An 18,463-nucleotide genomic window follows, 5' to 3' on the forward strand; every position below is an offset into this window, starting at 1 on the left:
ATCGTTCGTATTTACCATGCAAAGAATTGATAATGATTAAGAATTGGCATTTTGATTCCATTAATGAACGTGTGAAGGTTTCCTGACACTTGTGCCAAAAATGAGGACGGCCCCTTTAAGAAACCAATGGAAGATTCCACTTCTTCTACTACGTAGGGTAGTTTTTTTTCCCACATTATTTGTTGCTATGTGATTTTATATTTTTAGTATTTATTATCCATTGGAGGTTATATCTCTAAATACAACCAATACAATATGCTATGTCTTGGTGGTTTATTCCGGAGATCAGAAGGTTTTTGTCTGTCTGCCCCGCTCAGTGATGGTATCGCCCACTCCCAAGGAAACGCCGGTACAGCTGAAACCTCAACAGTGTGGAAAGCTGGTGGAATTAGTCAGGAAGCGTGAAGCTGGACACAGTGAGTGTTTTAACACGAATTATGAACTTGAATAACTATTTACGAGTAGTTCTTCAACATCGTTAAAATAAAAAATATTAAACTTCATGAAGCGTCTGTTGATAACCAACGTCACTCTGAATGGCAGCTCTGCAACCCGCGATGTGCTATTAGCGTTAGCTTACTAACAAAAGAGAAGCGCTTACACGCAAAAATATCATTACACTGTGAGGTTTTAGCATGCCTATTTATGTATGATATTATTTAACTTTAAGAGACTTTGACTGACCATTTTCAAGCAGCATTTTGTGTGAAATTCTGGGTATTAGCCGCCGTGACTGGCTAATTTGCTGCTGCTAACGTTAGCATTAACTGTCGTATTTGATTAAACGTTGAAACCTTAACGTTCAAACAATTCAAATTAAGAAAGCTATAAAAAAAAGTGGCTCTTTATTTGACGTAGAAGTATTCAGATTTACTACAGGCATCATTTTAGATGACGTTTTCGGCTCAACGTTAACAAACACGTATTTGTTTTGACGTTTGAAACTGTTTCACAGTCACAGATTTTATTTTAACCTGTCATGCTTCGCTTTGAGTAACGTGATTTCGTTTTTGTCGGCTGGCGTGTGTGAAATCTTTTCCGAGGGGAGGGAGGGGGGATAAATCCAGCTTGTGACGCAGTTCTTGTTCGCTGTTACTGTATTTGTGATGACAGATGGTGATGGTACGACCTGAAAAAACCTGCTTCTTTGCAGCTTAGAGGCATTAATGAGCAGAACAGCGATCAAAGCTTCTGCTGTTTCTAATGAAATAATAATAAGTGAGTAGAGTACCTAAATATTATACTCAATTAAGAGAGGCTATACTTTAACATATTTTACACAAAATTAAAAAGTAGGAGTCCAAGAAATTAAGAGTAAAAGGTTAATAAGAATACAAAAGTATTCCTTTAAAAGGCTATGCAAGTGTAGAGTTACTAATTAGACTAAAATTATGGTATTAAATAAATAGGGCTGAAGCAATGAATTGCGATTGTAAATATATTCTACCCAGAACTCCTCAAGCGGCATTCCTGGTTCAAATTCTGTAAAAAATAAAATAAAAAAATTTCTATTCAATTATTTATCAGTTAATTGATACAATAATCAACAGATTAGCCCTACCCTATTGATGTAAAGTTAAGATTTTCACATGTTGATGTTTAAAGTACTTTTCTTTTTAGCTGCAGCTTCATCCTTTGCTACAAATAATAAAGCGCTCACTTAAGGAATGCAATGTTAATGCATATTGGACATAAAAATGTTAATTTTCTTATTTTAAAAAACAATATCTACATTTTTAATGTATTTGTAATATTGAATAAAGGCTAAAGTGTTTCATTGAAACTGCCAGTTTTTTCATCCTATTGATTTATTATTAGCTGCTGCCGTAAAAAATAAATTACATAATTGCAATCAATCAATCAAATTTTATTTGTATAGCACATTTCAGCAGCAAGTCATTTCAAAGTGCTTTACATAATTAAAATAAAAACAGCATGTGACAGAATAAACAGTGAGAAAGAGATTTTGAGAAAAAAAAGATTAAAAAGGATAAAAACATTAAACCCGCCCCCCTTTTAGGACTGGGACTCTAACCCTCTGGGAATTTGGTCAAAAACACCGTTTGACAAGGACTCTAACCTCTCGGACTTTAGTCAAAACGCCGTTTGACAAGGACTCTAACCTCTCGGACTTTAGTCAAAACGCCGTTTGACAAGGACTCTAACCTCACGGACTTTAGTCAAAACGCCGTTTGACAAGGACTCTAACCTCTCGGACTTTAGTCAAAACGCCGTTTGACAAGGACTCTAACCTCTCGAACTTCAGTCAAAACGCCGTTTGACAAGGACTCTAACCTCCCGGACTTTAGCAATTTTAAAATCATTTACGTTTCTGTCGTTATCGCAGTTGAAACGCAGTCAACTGGGACTCTAAACCCCGTAGGACTTTAAACGCCCTTTAACTGGGACATTTTCCGGGGGGCTTTACATTATTAAAACATAGACAGTGAGAAAGAGAAATAAAAAGGAATTAATAATAGACATAAGTCCTCTAATGTCTATTAGTTCTCTAAACCTGGAGATGTTCTTCAGGTGATAGAAGGCCGACTTTGTGACTGTCTTAATGTGGCTCTGAAGGTTCAGGCCAGAGTCCATCACTACTCCCAGGTTTCGGGCTGATCGCTGGTTTTCAGTTGTAATAACTGAAGCTGTGCACTGATTCTAGTTCGCTCCTCTTTAGGTCCAAAGATGATAATTTCAGTTTTATTTCTGTTCAGCTGGAGAAAATGTTTGGCTCATCCACACATTTATCTGTTCTAAGCATCTGTTCAGTGATTGGATGGGTTCAGAGTCACCTGGTGACATCGTGATGTAGAGCTGTGTATCATCCGCGTAGTTATGGTAGCTGATCTTATTTCCTGTTATAACCTGAGCCAGTGGGAGCATATAAATATTGAAAAGAAGGGGTCCTAGGATTGAACCTTGGGGTACCCCACATGTGACCTTTGACCTCTCTGGTGAGAAGTTTCCGATTGAAACAAAGAAATCCCTGTTCTTTATGTAAGATTCAAACCAGTTGAGCACTGGACCAGAGAGTCCGACCCAACTCTCCAGTCGATTCAGTAAAATGTCATGGTCAACAGTGTCGAAAGCTGCACTGAGGTCCAACAGAACCAGCACTGTGGTTCTCCCACAAAATAATAGGGATGCTCCGATCAGGTTTTCTGATCATCCATGAGGCCGATCTCTGCTGATCACCTGGATTGCCTGTTAATTTTTTGCTTTAGGTGTAAATCAGGGGTCCCCAAAGTCTGTCCTGGAGGGCCGGCATCCTGCATGTTTTAGTTCTCTCCCTGGTGGTGATAACTTTCTCAGCAAGTCAGTTTTGTTCTTAGGCCTCTAATGAACCATCATTTAATCCAAGTACGTTAAACCAGGGAGAGACCTAAAACACGCAGGATGCCGGTCCTCTAGGACAGACTTTGGACACCCCTGGTGTAAATGATACTATGTTATGTTATGGAAAAATTATCTGGCAATAAATTAACCTAATTTAGACATAAAACATGCAAAATACTTGCAGGCACAATGCAGCAGCTATTCAGTCAAAAGGACAACTGAAAAATCTGCAATCAGTAAAATATTTAACAGCAAGACTCTTAGTACTCTAAATTATCAATTAATGTCAAATAATGTCAAGAAAAAAGGAAACAGTCATTCAAAGTCAAATGCATGTTGCCTCAAAATAAACAATCCTGAGTTACTAAAGCATATCTATCTGATTAATGCTGGTTCTGATTGGCTATCTGATTAATGCTGGTTCTGATTGGCTATCTGATTAATGCTGGTTCTGATTGGCTAGCTGATTAATGCTGGTTCTGATTGGCTAGCTGATTAATGCTGGTTCTGATTGGCTAGCTGGTTCTGATTGGCTAGCTGATTAATACTGGTTCTGATTGGCTAGCTGATTAATGCTGGTTCTGATTGGCTAGCTGATTAATGCTGGTTCTGATTGGCTAGCTGATTAATGCTGGTTCTGATTGGCTAGCTGATTAATGCTGGTTCTGATTGGCTAGCTGATTAATGCTGGTTCTGATTGGCTAGCTGATTAATGCTGGTTCTGATTGGCTAGCTGATTAATGCTGGTTCTGATTGGCTAGCTGATTAATGCTGGTTCTGATTGGCTAGCTGATTAATGCTGGTTCTGATTGGTTGTTTTTGACCGAGCTGAGAATGCCAGGAGGAAATCGATTATTTTTTAGAGATTATCTGTCTAGTGTTAGGACAGAGAAAGTTTTATATATCTGAAATCTTTTTTTTAAGTTACATGCTGTAGCTTTAAGCAGAAGTTCGGTGTGAGAGTCACTGTCTGGTGGAGGTTGAGCAGCGATACGTCTGTGAAATATTACTACCAGTAGCAGCGGTCCTAGAGCAGAACCAGCGTCGAAGACTTAAATTATTTTTCCAGGTTATTTGTTTAGCTTTGAGCGACGCTGCATCAAATGCAAGCGAATCCCCACTTTCTGTTTGCCTTTGCATGCGAGTGCATTAAACAATGTAGCTCAGAATCTGAAGGCTGCAGGTTTGATTCCGGGTTGAAGCGCATATTAAAACCTGCTGGGTCGGGCAAGGAACCCATGATAACTGCTTGCAGTTCTAGTTTTATTTAAATTTTTTAATGCTTTAGATGCCAGTAATGTTTTGCCCGGTTGTGTGACAGATCATCGGGTCGACTTGTGCGGTCTGGCAGACATCAGTTACATTTCAGAAACGCTGGATAAGCTTGTAAGTCAATTTTGTTTATACAAAATAAAGTTTAGCCTTTTAATCTGTTCATATTTTGAACTTTCAATGTTTTCACTGTAAATTTATACTCTTTTAACTTCAGAATCTTGATTTGAATGGACAAGGCAGCCAGAAGTTTACGGGTAAGGACTAGATGAGAGATTTATTGATAAGTGATTGATTGAGCGCTTGTTCAGCTTCATGCTAGTTTTTCAGGAACAGAAGTAATTTTTGAATACAAAATTTAGAACTGGAATTTTATTGAGTCATTTCTCACTAATATTATTTAATAATTTTATTTGCAGAATGACTATAAAAGCATTAACCAACGTAAAAACAAAATATAACATCTTAAGATCAAGGATGGTTGGTTTCACTGTGAATTTATTTGAAAATGCATGACTTAAACTTATGTAAATTTTATATTAAGTTGTAACATAACATAATTTGTCAATTTTCAAATGCGAAAGACTTTTTAAATAAGTTGGAGAGTTGTAATTTGAAAGCTCTGCAGACTTTGTGTTCAAAATATTTGAGATTCACGTTGCATTACTTAGATTTTTGCCATTTTCTGGAACAATCAGCTAATCGGGTATTTTTCCAAACTTTTTGTTCTGTGCAGCCCAGCTAGTAAAGCCCAATAAAGGTTCCATAATGCCTGTGAAGAAGAGGAAACTGCCCGACTCTGAAGATCACGGGCACAAGTGTAAAATTACCAGGTAAAGTTTATTCCCCATAATGTCTGAATTTTGAAATCTATTTTTTTATTTATCCTTTCCTTCATTTGTGTTGCTGCCGTTCTTGAAATAATGGTGGAAAATTTGAGTTAATCAAATAGAGTTTATTATCGCTGGAACCAGCATTTAGTTTTATACCTCACTAATCTTACCAACCATGGAGAACCAACATTTAGTTTAATGCTTAATATTGGAGCAAGAGAAACTCTTTTTAGTTTACTTAGTTTACTTAGAACAAGAATTAAACATGGAGAACCAACATTTAGCTTTATATAAAGCTAAATGCAACGAAACGAGCAAACTTCAGATCCATAGAAATCTCTACTACTTTATAAACTATTGACTATTATTATTAAACATGGGAAACCGATATTTAGTCTTGTATTTTTACCTTTTTGTCTTTCTTTTGGTTTTGCTGTTTGGATTTCCTTGTAATTCATGTGAAGCCTCTTGAACTGCCTTGTTGCTGAAAATGTGCTGCATGAATAAAATGACCTTTTTAGTTAAGTTTTAATTTGTTTTGGGTGTCGTAGCTTTCCTCGTCCTCAGGTCCGTGGTGTGAAGCCAAACGGCGCTGAAAGGCAGTTTTCCGGTAAAAAGTGCCTGGCTTGGTTCCACAAGTACGCCGGCGCTGAAAAGATGGTCGGCCCGGAAGCCATGGAGAAGTTCTGTGACGATATCGGAGTGGAACCAGAGAATGTGAGTCCGGCTGTCCGACATGGATCCTGCTTTCCAACAAACAGCTGGATCACCTCTGTCTCCGTTGACCTTCCTTCCAGATTATAATGTTAGTTTTGGCGTGGCATCTAGGAGCGTCAAAGATGGGATACTTCACGAAAGATGAGTGGCTCAGTGGGATGACGGTGTTACAGTAGGTGCCTTTTATTTCACCGGTTTGGTTTTGGTTGGCAGCAGATAAACGACGCCGCTTTGTGTTTCAGATGCGACTGCACTGAGAGGTTGCAAAGCAAACTCGATTACATGCGCAGTGAGCTCAACGACGCCGCAGCCTTCAAAAATATCTACAGATACGCTTTTGACTTTGCCAGAGTAAGTTTTTGTTTATTATGTCAACTCATTTTATACCCAACTCTGTAGTTTGACCTGCTAGTGGTACGCAGGTTTTATTACATGATGTTTTTTTATTTCAGTCAAAACCTACAAAGAGAGAAGAGTTAAAATAAACGGGGCGATTCCTTTAGCGCATTTTCATTCGCTTAGTCTGAATGCTTTGTTTAAATAAAACCTTTTGAGTCTTTATAACCAAAAACAAAATAGATTTTCTCTACCTCAGATATCAGATATATATCTGATATCTGACAGATATCAGATATATATCTGATATCTGTCAGATATCAGATATATATCTGATATCTGTCAGTATTAATATACTGACAGATATTAATATCTGTCAGTATTTAAAAAGTATATATATATATATATATATATATATATATTAATCAGTATCTGTGACAATGAGCCAGATCTATTCAGTCTAATTCTATGCTTTATTATTTATTTTACATTTTATTTAGGATTCCTAATTTCACTTTCTGAACCACTTGAAAAAGTTTGTTGCCGTTTCTTTTACATTTGACCAAAATAGACAAACTATTGTTTTTGACCGTTTCAGTTTATTTATTATTTATTTTAAATTGGCTGTTTTACTCCTAATCACACTGACTGAACAAATTAAAGATGTTTTTACATGTTTGACCAAGTTAATGAACATATTGGTGAATCTGATGCGCAGGTGCAGAATTATAAAATAAGTTTGTAATTAAGTACATTTATGTCTGTGTTTAAAAGAAATAACATTTTAATTCAGCTGTTTTTCTGTATTGACCCGGTTCAATACTAAACTGCCGATATCGGTACCGGAAGTGAGAAAAGTGGGTCGGTGCGTCTGTGCACCTGCTTTTAGTTCAGGTATCGTCTGATTGAAAAGGTGAAATGGAGCCAAGTTGCATTTGGATTAAATGGGTTATAACTTATGTCCACTAATACCTATAATGATGAAAACAAGAAACACAAATGTGACTTTTTTTTTTTTTACTTAAATAAATTTGTAATTCTAACAATTAATTCAATATTGTTGATTTCACATTTGAGAGCTGAAATTGATCAATATTTAAACCTGATGCAGTTGATAAATTAACTGCATGATTAATTAAAATGAGCTGAATAATTTAAATTCAGATTTTCTTTATTAGAGGATGAACTTGCAGAATGGTCTCATTTACCGTAAATAATATATTAAATATTATATAAATACTGTTTATCACAATAATTAGACTGTTTTTTATCATGACAGGCCTGTAAATGTTAGTTTTGAAGTGAGGTGGTCAGTTTTCTTAAAATGAAACGCTACCTTGGCGCTCCTGTTGGCTCAGGTGTGGGGGGTTAAGTGTAACTGGGTTAATCGGGTTTGTCTCTGTTGCTAGGATACGAACCAGAGGAGTTTGGACATGGACACGGCTACATCCATGCTGGCTCTGCTGCTGGGCAGAACCTGGCCTCTCTTTTCCGTCTTCCGCCAGTTCCTGGAGGTAAACTACCCTCAGTCTGAACGCCTGTAGTTTGTAGGACGAGTAGTTTATCTTCTCAGAATGACGAGAGAAAATGTTTCTGCTGGAAACTTCGGCTCCACTTTCCTATGTAGACATAACAGGACAAGACGTCAGCCTGTTGGATAAATATAGTCGAAGATTATTTCAGATGGCGCAGGTTCTAAAAGTTGTTTAGCTTTTGTTTTTAACCTGGACTGCCTTTTAAAATATTTTCCTCAACAATGAAGCCCCTTGTTCTCTTCCACAGCAGTCAAAGTACAAAGGCCTGAATAAAGACCAGTGGTACAACATTCTGGAGTTCAGCAGGACCATCAGCACCGACCTCAGCAACTACGACGAAGACGGAGCCTGTGAGTATCACCTGCAGCACAGGAAACAACAAACTGTCTATTTAAATACATGTTTAAAAATAAGAGTATTAATATTTGGCAAGTTAGAAATTGAGTTTCTAACTTGGTGATAATTTTCCAGACCGTTGTAGGAATCTTTTGTGGGTTTTTAAAGAGCTCTGTAAATATTCATTTTTACATGTTCACTCATGTTGTTGTAATATTACAACAGTTTGTTCTTTGGTTTTTCAGTTTCAAAATAACCACACACAAAAAAAGAAAAATTGGGTGGCTTTCTTGTTTTTAAATAAAATTGGAAAAACAATTCCAAAGCTAAAAAAGGTTTAATTTTTTATTTTCATTCAAATTAAAAATACATGTTTTTATTATCTCCTGTACTTTCTTCTTTCTTTGTCATTTCTGGTGTCGCTGCATGTTAAATAAACTATTTTGTGGATTTAATAGCTGAAGCAAAGATCAAACAATGTTTATTTTGATTTTACGTTTTATTATTTCTTTATTAAAATGGATTATAACAACACAGTTATTTTCTTTTTTCTGTTTTGTTTTGAAGCCATAGAACAAACTGTACATGGATTTGTTGTGAGACACGAGGAAAATACGCTAAAGTTGTGGGATGTTTTCTGCAGTATCAATAAAATCACTTTAAATCGTAGGTTGACAGAAAAGTGTTAACTTTTTAAACATTTTTAAAACTCTGTACTGCTACCATAAATGGGGAAAATGATCAGGTTCGAAGCACAGGACTTTAATTTTAATTTGTCGAGTCACCGTTGGGAACCTTTTAGATTTTATTTGGATGTTTAAAACAAAACGCAGTGACTGTGCGGCCGTTTAACGGGCATTTGCTTCCTGCAGGGCCCGTGCTGCTGGATGAGTTTGTGGAGTGGCAGAAGGCGCGGCCGGCTTCACTGCGGCCGCCCTGCGTCGCCACTAAAAGGGAAGGAGAGCGAAAACTTTCTGCAGAGACGACGCAGCTCTGACATGGTCTCACCAACACAAATAAAACCGTACATAACACAGAAACATGGACTGCAGAATCGTCGCTGTGGACTCTTTTCTCCTCACCTCCAGACTCCGTCTGCCACTGATAAACTGCTGCTGGGATCCTTCCTCTCAGTAGAAGTTACTTTGTTTTCTTAGTGTTGATTTGGAGAAGAACGCGTGGAAACAAAATGAGCGGAAGGAGTTGTGAAATTGTTTCGCTTTTCTTGTTTAGATGTTTTCACTGTTATTAAAAATGAGATGAAAATAACAAGATGCTTTTCCCTAAATGATGAAACATGAAAGTTTATTACAACCAAGCGTGTTGTCAGATTAGTGTGTGTGCAGCACACTAATCTGAAATACATCCTGAAAAAGATCTCATTTCGCTTTTTATACGGATTCATCTATAATTTTACATCCTTCAGTTAGACAAGATTTAATAGAAAACTACATTTTAAACTAGAATACCCTTTAAGGAAATGTAGTTTAGTCATTGGTCTTTGAATTATATCTAAACTTCATGTGATCTATAAATCCTTTATTTTGCAGCTTTTAGATCAGGGTGTCCCAACTTTTTGCTCGGTCAGCCAAAATCACAAAGTTGAAGCTTTTAGTCATATTTTTCCTCCCCAATTAAAAAGAAATGCAAAATTTTACTGTAAATAGTTCACTTTTGTGATTTAAACATGCATATTTTATTTTTTTTTAGAACAAAACAAATAACTTATTGTAGTTTCTGAGAAGGGTCTTAGATGTTTATGTTGGTCAAAAAAGGTGTACATTTTTCTAACTTTATGGGTGTTTATTTCTGGGTCTAAAAAATGTTTTCATATGAACAAAAACTTTCTTCTAAAATCCATGTAGCCACATTTAATAACTGGGTGCCCAAATTGCTGAATGTTTGTGGCCTGACTTTCATTACTATACAAACGACCAGAAATGTTCTAATACTTTCTACATTTCATTTAATCAATTAGGCTAAAGTGTTTAGGGAGTAGAATTATGTTTAAAAGCAGGTATAAATACATTTACTGTGAATTCTTTGTCAGTAGCTGTAGTCAGAAGCCTGAATCTGAAGAGAAAATTAGATGGTGATCCTGATATTAATCTGCTTTTAACAATCCAAAAACTTTTCTCACATTTTAAAACTCCTGAAATTAATTTTAATTTCTTATAGTAAATTTGACTTTACAAACTGAAATGTCCTGTTTCAAAAGTCAATTTCTCTGAGAATAGTCTCAAAATGTCATTTTTTTTGGAAGAAATGTCCTCCTTTCTATCTACAGTAGTCCTGATACGCCATCATGATTGATCATCATGTTAAAGCGAATATGTGGCATGTTGGCCGGTTATTGATAGTAATTATATTGTGCGGGACCCAAATTTCTGTTTTCCCATTCAGAAAACAGTTTTTTCAATATCAATTTTATTCTGATCTTTTTTCATAAATAATATTAATATATGTATAAAATTCTGAAACTTTATATATATAATTTATTTGGCCGAGTGGTTTAGGCCTCAAACTTAACGTCGCCTCCATTTTGCACGACCTGTTCCGGAAGTATAATCCGTACCATCAGCTAATTTGCGCATGTGCTAATAAGGGGAGGGTATGTTTTTCTTATTGTGTCATTGTTGTTAAAAAAAAAAGAATAGCGTGATAATGATTGAAACAGAATAACACGAGTCTTAAATGTCCATGTGGAAGTGCTGCTGCTGCTTCTCCTCCTCTGGCTCCGTCCGCTCCATCGGCCCCGTGGCGGCCGCCGCCATGATGGCGTTCAGGCGGGTCAGAGACCGGGAGCGCTGCCTGGGCCTGGGGGCCGCTTCCGGAGCCTCCGGGTCCGGGAGGTGACCGTATCGCTGGCCGTCCTCGTCGTATTGGTACAGGCGGATAACGCGGCTGCGGCGCCGGTGAGAACCGGATGGCGGGTCTTCTTCTCTGGGCTCAGCTTCCGCTTTGACGCTCCTCTCGTCATCTGTTCCTGTGGATTCCTGCTCCAACTCTTCACTCTCGTCTGTTTTTTGTTTTTCTTCTCCAACCTCCTCGCTCGCTTCCCCATCTTCCTCTCTGTCTTCTGTTTCACTCCCTCCATTTTCCTTTTCTTCTGGCTTGCCGCTCTCTTCCTCCTCCTGAGCCTCACCATCCTCTCCGCTTCCGGTTTCCTCATCCGCCCGGTTAGAATCACATCCTTCCAAATAAGCAGTTCCTTCCGGTTCTTCTTCTTCTTCTTCTTCTTTTTCTTCTACTTTGAGCCGAAAGCTCCGCTTGGGTTTGGCGGGTGGAGACGGGGTTGTAAGCAGAGTTGGTGTCTCCGTGGTTCGCCAGATTTGAGAGTCATGGGGCATCGCTCCCGTCCTGTAGGCCTGGTTGTCGTACATGGATGGAAGGGTTGTCATGGTAACCCGAGAGCCGTCTGGTTCGTCAGGTTGACGTCTTCTCTTCTTTGGAGTTAGTGACTTTAAACACCTGAGTGAAGAAATCAGTGTGAATTGGTAAATATGTTTGAGTTAGTGGTGAGATTCGGTTAATTGCATCATCTGCAAAGTCACGTATTGACGGAACAAGTAACATTTTCAATCCAGAAACATCTACTGATGCTAAATTATTGAATGGATTGACAAATAAGCTAAAAAAATAAATAAATACATATTTATTGTTTTTAATCTGGTATTCAACCATTTGATTGGTGCAAAGTGCTATTCTATTTGGACTGTGGATGCTGATGTCAATCCTGCTGCATCATGTTAGCATTGAGATGCTACTTTAGCCTTGAATAGCTTCGCTCTTTGGCTAACTCCTTTTAGCACAACTTGAATGCAATAATAGTCTTTAACCTGCCTCTCACCAGATCACTTTCTGAAGCAAAAATTAACTGCCAGTGGGTCAAAAGAATCCATTGCTGCTGTTTGGGGATGTCACCTGTGCATCAAATATACAGTCATACCGGAAACATGCGAATAAAAAGGTTCCGGTTGAAACCCCATATGTAACAACAAAATGCGATTAATTGCTTTAAAAGCTTTATTGTATCAAAACCAAAATGTTAAAGTCCCGACCCTGGTTACATTTATTCAGTTCAGCGTTATTGTTCTTTGTGCAGCTTACAGTAGTACATATAACATGGGAAAAATGTCCAACAAGTTAAAAAATCTGCCAATGGAACTTGCATTTTTTATCACTGTGAAGGAATTGTTGACTTAAAATAAGTCCATGTATTTTGCTGAAAAGTTGGTTGTAAGTTAGTTTTGTCTTATTTCAAGTGTACTAAAATATTTACACCAGAAATTAGATTCAAATACTTGGTAAGATTTGGTATTTTTCCAGTGTAGTTAAGTGTCTTAATTAGCAACATCTGGTTGTTTCTTTAGTGTTTCCTATGACAGAATGCAGATTTCGACTCGTCTTCTGTCCTTTAATCAAGTCCTTATTCAGCAGAGGTTTATTTTTTCTAGCTTGTGGTCGTCATACAGATTAAACATCATCACCCACCTGAGAACAGGAGTCCGTGACAGAGCTCCAGCGCTGAATCCCACCACAAACGTCAGCAGCACCGATGCAGCAACGGCTCCTACAAAAATCTCTTCTGAAAACACGGCTTCCCTCTCGCCTGTAAAAGCTGCGTTCCTCCTGAACCGGCGTGCAGCACAGCTGCCGCCGCCGCCGCGCCCGTCCTCAGCCTCAGCCACCATGTTTTGGTCCACATGAAGCTCAAAGGGCCACAGCATGGATCCCTCCGCATGCTGCAGGATGCAGTAGTACAGCCCACCATGGTGGATGCTGAAGTTTTGGATAAGGAGGCTCCCATCGTGGTGCATAAACACCGGGTCCAGTTTGGACTGGGAACCAGAGCTCTGGAGGTCACCGAACGGTGTGTGCCAGAACTGGACCACACCTGAAAACACACAAGGAAATACACATGAAGAGTTTTAAAAGTTCACATCTTCAAATAAAATCTCTATATGCCATAATGTTGAAGATGGAAACAACTGCTGTAGTACATTACAACACTGGGTAAATTACCACAATAAAATCAAATCGTTTGTATCTAAGAAAAGTAGTTTATTGTAAATCCAAACAACTCAAACTTGGACAGGATTATTCTAACAGGTTATTTAAAAAGGAAATTTGTGATCTGTGAGGTGGTTTGTTGCCCAAAAAATCCCTAAAATGACATTTTATGTTCTCACAAACTAAGGCTGAAAAATGTATCATGATAAAAGGGTTTCACAGCAGTCTTTATAGATAATTATTGATTAGTTTGTTTTTTTGTTTGTTTGTTTTAAATATCGGAAATAACACAGACTGATGACCTGACCATTCCGGTTTTATCCAGGTTTCACTCCAGGTCTTGTTTTTTTGTTTTTATGACGTTATGAGGCACAGTGGAGAAACCTGAAATTGCTACTGTGCAAGTTAGCAGGTTGTTGCTAGGTAACCAAAGAATGAGTGCATTGCTAGGTAACCAAAGAATGAGTGAGTTGCTAGGTAACCAAAGAATGAGTGTGTTGCTAGGTAACCAAAGAATGAGTGTGTTGCTAGGTAACCAAAGAATGAGTCCGTTGCTAGGTAACCAAAGAATGAGTGTGTTGCTAAGTAACCAAAGAATGAGTGCGTTGCTAGGTAACCAAAGAATGAGTGCGTTGCTAGGTAACCAAAGAATGAGTGCATTGCTAGGTAACCAAAGAATGAGTGAGTTGCTAGGTAACCAAAGAATGAGTGTGTTGCTAGGTAACCAAAGAATGAGTGTGTTGCTAGGTAACCAAAGAATGAGTGCGTTGCTAGGTAACCAAAGAATGAGTGAGTTGCTAGGTAACCAAAGAATGAGTGTGTTGCTAGGTAACCAAAGAATGAGTGCGTTTCCAGGTATCCAAAGAATGAGTGAGTTGATAAGTTTAAAGGTTTCTGTAGTTATGCAGCCATAAGTTTTAGGCTACTGGGAGACAAACTGACCACTTTTTCTCACTTTCTTCTTCTGCATCTCTTCAATTTGCACTATTTGCTCTAATTCTGGTGTTAACATTTTGTTGTTTTTTTCTTTCCCTAGAAGCTACAGCTGGTCTGGTGTTCTGTTTGGCTGTCATAATGCTGCCAAAAACATTATATAACTTTTTAGACACTTTTGGAGAAATGTCCTTGTTTTTTGTCGAAAATGACTGAGATTAATCTTAAAATTTCTGAGATTCTTGGTGGAAATTTACCTGTTTTTTATGTCTACAATGCTCTTACTACACCATCTTACTGTTCAGATCCCATCTTCACCTTCTTCACAATTTCTTTGCAAAAAAGGCAGCAGAGTTTTATTGATAGTCATCTAACATATTACATATCTATTTTTTCAACATTTCTGTGAATTAAATAGGAAAAAGCAGCTGGAATATTTTTACTGCTTGATTCTAAAGGGCCTTTTTATGCCGGGTGATTCATAACTCAGAGCTAAATGTCAGAGTTAAATGGCTCGGTAATAAACATTCCTCTGGAAAAAATAAAAAAGCAACCTTCAGAAACCAGTAGCAACATTTAACAACACCGTTTTACGGGAGAGTCTTCTTCACCTTCATGTTCTCCATCACCGCAGTGTAAAATCAGCTCTTCCTCTGGTTGACCTTTGACCCTGCAGGTGGAAGCAAACGTCACCGAAGCTTGGCTCTGTCGGTTTAACGAGGCGACCAGAAGAGCCGTGAAAATCAACCACATCGTTCAGACCTGCGGGATAAAACACGCTTTTATTTAACACTTTTTGCTATCAACTTGAGATCCTAACAGAGAAACAAAACCTTAATAATTAACAGACACGTTAAATGTAGAATATGTTGCTCAGATTGGTTTTACCTGCTTCTGGTTTTTCTGCTTCTGCTGCTGCCTTCAAGTAGAATGAAAAGTCATTATCACAACTTAAAATTAAAGTTTAAACCAGAAGGATCTGTTTGAATTTAGCATCATTTGGCTCCATGAGGAGCTTCACCTCGTTCCTCAATCCTCTGTGGACGAAGTCGTGTTTCTGTTGAGGTTTCCTCCAGATGAGAGTAAAGTGCAGCTCCTCACATGACACTGGGGATGTTTTCTCTGAAGATGTTAAAGATTAATAGCATCAGGTGCTGCTTCTCTGCATCAGTGAAGGGTTAAAACACCCTGGAAACAATTCACACCGCTTCACTGTTTCCACATTTTATTCAACACCCAATCACAGCACTGAAAATGTAACTTAGTCACTTAACTGATTAACTGATTTTGAAAGTAAGTAGATTGTTTGATAAATTGGAAGACTATTATTGTATGCCCAATTCAGAATTAGAAGATTCTATGCAGTAATTATAAGTTAATTTCTACAACCTAGTATTAGGACCACATAAAGAAAATAAAAAAAATAAAATCATAAGAATAAAGTCCTAATTTTACAAGAAAAACCCTCATAATAATGACTTTATTTTTGTATTATTTCTACTTTATTCTTGTGCAACTTTTTTTCTCATATTTATTCTTGAAATATTATGAAATTATTTCCATGTTATGTTGACTTTACTGTTGTACAATTTTATGGTAACACTTTATTTGAAGGGGGTTGAATAACTCTGACATGAGACTTTCATAAACATGACATAACACCTGTCATGAAAATGTCTTTGTTATGACAACTTGACATTAACCAATAAAACATTACTGTTTAAACTTTACCTTTAATAACATAAAGATACCTAATTTTTAAAGTGCAATTAGTAATACTTTTATAACAAATTTATATCAGTAATGATTTATTGGCTAATGTCAAGTTGTCATAACAAAGACATTTTGAACAATGTCAGCTTTGTATTAAAAGTGTCATAATTTACCGAATGACGCTTTATGACAACAGTCATAAATATTCATGAAGGCTTATTCATGTTAATGACAGGTGTTATGTCATGTTAATGACAGTGTCATGTCAGTCTTATTCAACTCCCTTCAAATAAAGTGTTACTTTTATTCTTGTAATATTAGGATTTTATTCTTACATTATTATAACGTTGTTGTATTATTATTTGTTGTATTATTATGACTTTGCTCTTAATGTGTCTTTATTAAATATCAGATATTTTTTCTGATATTTGTATCAGAACAAATGTTATGGCTTTATTCTTAAAATGCTGACTTTATTCTCATTCTCACCTTATTCTCATGATATTGTAACTCAACAAAGCTTAAAAGATAAAACAGAGCTAATTTTCGCTGGCCGTAATACGTCATTATACCGGATCTGACTTTATGTTTTAATAATTGATATTTTCTTATCTTTCTCTTGGAAAATGTACAACTTTTTGATCATTCAAATTATGTAATATCTGAGCTTCTTTTCATGTTTTTTAGAAGATTTTACGTGCTGTTTTTACCGTCTTCAGTTTTAGTTCAAATCATTTTTCCATTAACATTGAATCAGGGGAGAGCGCGAACGCAGTCCCCCACTACCAGAAATTATGCAGTCGAGATTCCCACATTTGGGGAATTCGCAGGGGTCAGCACAACCGGAGTGCAATGGCTGAGCCTCACCCTGGGTGAACCACCTTCATGATCATGGTATCTCCCCTGCCAGGTAAGTATGAGTTGCTATTCTCTCTCGCCGGGATGTCTTTCGCAGACATACCCATATGACTCACGGTGCCAACACAGAAAATAAAGAAAACCAGAATCGGGACGCTGCGGTATTACACTAGTTTAAACATATTGGGATAACTGAGTTTTAGGGAAAAAAACTGAAAAATGTTTAAAAATGTTTAATATAACGTTTGATTTGTTACCCACAATGCAACGCTGCGTTACCCTAGTGAAAGCTAACATACAACTTTTTCTATTTTTAATCTCCTATAAAACATCAAATACAAAATATGAGAATAAAAATAAACTAACCTCGTCGTATTTATTTCTCACTGTCACGTTAGAATACATAATGTAAAAACGTCTACAAGCTTTTTATATCGAGGTAACACTACTTCGTGTTGGCTTCCAGATTTATGTTTTGCTGCCATCTGCTGGCAAATACTAATTAATTCTATCTTTGAATTGTGTGGAAATACTTCAAACGGCAAAAACAAAACAAGCTTACTACGTACAGAGTATAAACTCGATTCTGATTTTAATAAACATGACCTGGCCTATTCGGTGCAGAAAACTTTAATATATATGGATGGGACGAATAACAATCAGAAGGAAACAGGGCTGCACACACCGTTTCCTTCCTAAAACAATGGCCTAAGTCATTTTTGCCAAAAGAGATTTTGTTGTTGTCAAAATCACTTTTGGTAAAAACTGATACAGGTTATCATGTAAGAACCTAACGACATGAAGACGGAATATCGACACAAAGAAGAGGCCACAATCAAAACTGTCAGCAGATGGCGGTATTACCTTGTTAAAATAACTCACTTCTTATTGTCTTAAGAACTTTAGTTAATTGGCGCCGTCCACTCTTAATAACTTAAAAAATAAAGAACTAAAATACGTATCTACAAATAACAATGGGTTTCATCAGTATTATCACTAAATAACTGCAATCATTTTCCACACTTGAACAATACTAAAAGTAACAGTAATACTCTTTTGGTTGTATTTTTTGCCATTAGGTTGGAAGCCATGTGGCGTCTTTACATCACTTCCCTCAAATATTATCATAGAAAAACTTCTATGTTTTGGATTTAAAAACTTAGGAACAAAAATAAAATGGTAACAAATTTTCTTGTAGATATGTATCAAAACTTTATAAATTAGATTTTTAAAAAAGTTTATGTAAAATTTGCAGCTCTAGACACATTTTATTTAGCTCAGCTGAGGGAAAAAATGCTCTTAAAATTACTTTAGATCTCTAAACTTTTTGTCCCAATGGGCCAAAACTGACTAATTTGAATTACTAACGGGTCACAAAATTCATTAAATAAAAAATAAAAAATTGGTTTTCATATTTTTCTTTTACGTCCTTTCTCTTTTTTTCTTTTTTGAAGAGTTTTTGACCAACAATGAATACAACTTTTATTTATAAAAAAAAAACAAAAAAAACCTTTTATTTATACACCCCTGCCTTTGACTCTCAGAGGTAGTGCCCAAAATTTGTTCTGAAACAAGAGA

General features: G+C 36.9%; 2 protein-coding genes and 1 non-coding gene across 3 annotated transcripts; 1 reads left to right on the forward strand and 2 right to left on the reverse strand.

The window, feature by feature from the left end:
- The first annotated feature begins 306 nt into the window (after nucleotides 1-306).
- Nucleotides 307-9,640, forward strand: dcun1d5 (DCN1, defective in cullin neddylation 1, domain containing 5 (S. cerevisiae)). Its single transcript, XM_014977846.2, has 10 exons — nucleotides 307-416; nucleotides 4,661-4,725; nucleotides 4,829-4,868; nucleotides 5,348-5,444; nucleotides 5,996-6,161; nucleotides 6,242-6,333; nucleotides 6,404-6,512; nucleotides 7,907-8,011; nucleotides 8,280-8,382; nucleotides 9,241-9,640. Exons 1-10 carry the CDS (start codon nucleotides 320-322, stop codon nucleotides 9,363-9,365), a joined length of 999 nt encoding a protein of 332 aa, XP_014833332.1. The 5' UTR covers nucleotides 307-319; the 3' UTR covers nucleotides 9,366-9,640.
- Nucleotides 9,641-10,663: 1,023 nt separating this feature from the next.
- Nucleotides 10,664-15,340, reverse strand: LOC106911102 (uncharacterized). The gene is made up of 3 exons (XM_088011637.1): nucleotides 14,926-15,340; nucleotides 12,863-13,265; nucleotides 10,664-11,839 (listed from the first exon to the last, which is right to left on the reverse strand). The coding sequence occupies exons 1-3, from the start codon at nucleotides 15,065-15,067 to the stop codon at nucleotides 11,059-11,061; spliced, it is 1,326 nt and encodes a 441-aa protein (XP_087867763.1). The 5' UTR covers nucleotides 15,068-15,340; the 3' UTR covers nucleotides 10,664-11,058.
- Nucleotides 15,341-16,781: 1,441 nt separating this feature from the next.
- LOC148155748 (U1 spliceosomal RNA) lies at nucleotides 16,782-16,945 on the reverse strand. Its single transcript, XR_015765151.1, has one exon. It is a non-coding gene; the product is annotated as a U1 spliceosomal RNA (small nuclear RNA).
- Nucleotides 16,946-18,463: the final 1,518 nt, after the last annotated feature.

Source organism: Poecilia mexicana, unplaced genomic scaffold, assembly GCF_051168715.1.
Source record: "Poecilia mexicana isolate PSO_F unplaced genomic scaffold, ASM5116871v1 scaffold_13, whole genome shotgun sequence".
Lineage (NCBI taxonomy): Eukaryota > Metazoa > Chordata > Actinopteri > Cyprinodontiformes > Poeciliidae > Poecilia > Poecilia mexicana.

What these genes read in the sequence shown, in the direction of transcription:
- dcun1d5 (XM_014977846.2), top strand. Translation starts at nt 320, where the DNA reads ATGGTATCGCCCACTCCCAAGGAAACGCCGGTACAGCTGAAACCTCAA. An exon ending in TCGGAGTGGAACCAGAGAAT is followed by an intron (nt 6,162 to 6,241) that starts GTGAGTCCGGCT and finishes CCTTCCTTCCAG; the next exon opens with ATTATAATGTTAGTTTTGGC. An exon ending in CTACGACGAAGACGGAGCCT is followed by an intron (nt 8,383 to 9,240) that starts GTGAGTATCACC and finishes TGCTTCCTGCAG; the next exon opens with GGCCCGTGCTGCTGGATGAG.
- LOC106911102 (XM_088011637.1), bottom strand. Translation starts at nt 15,067, where the DNA reads ATGTGGTTGATTTTCACGGCTCTTCTGGTCGCCTCGTTAAACCGACAG. An exon ending in CGGTGATGGAGAACATGAAG is followed by an intron (nt 13,266 to 14,925) that starts GTGAAGAAGACT and finishes GTGTGTTTTCAG; the next exon opens with GTGTGGTCCAGTTCTGGCAC. An exon ending in TCACGGACTCCTGTTCTCAG is followed by an intron (nt 11,840 to 12,862) that starts GTGGGTGATGAT and finishes TTCTTCACTCAG; the next exon opens with GTGTTTAAAGTCACTAACTC.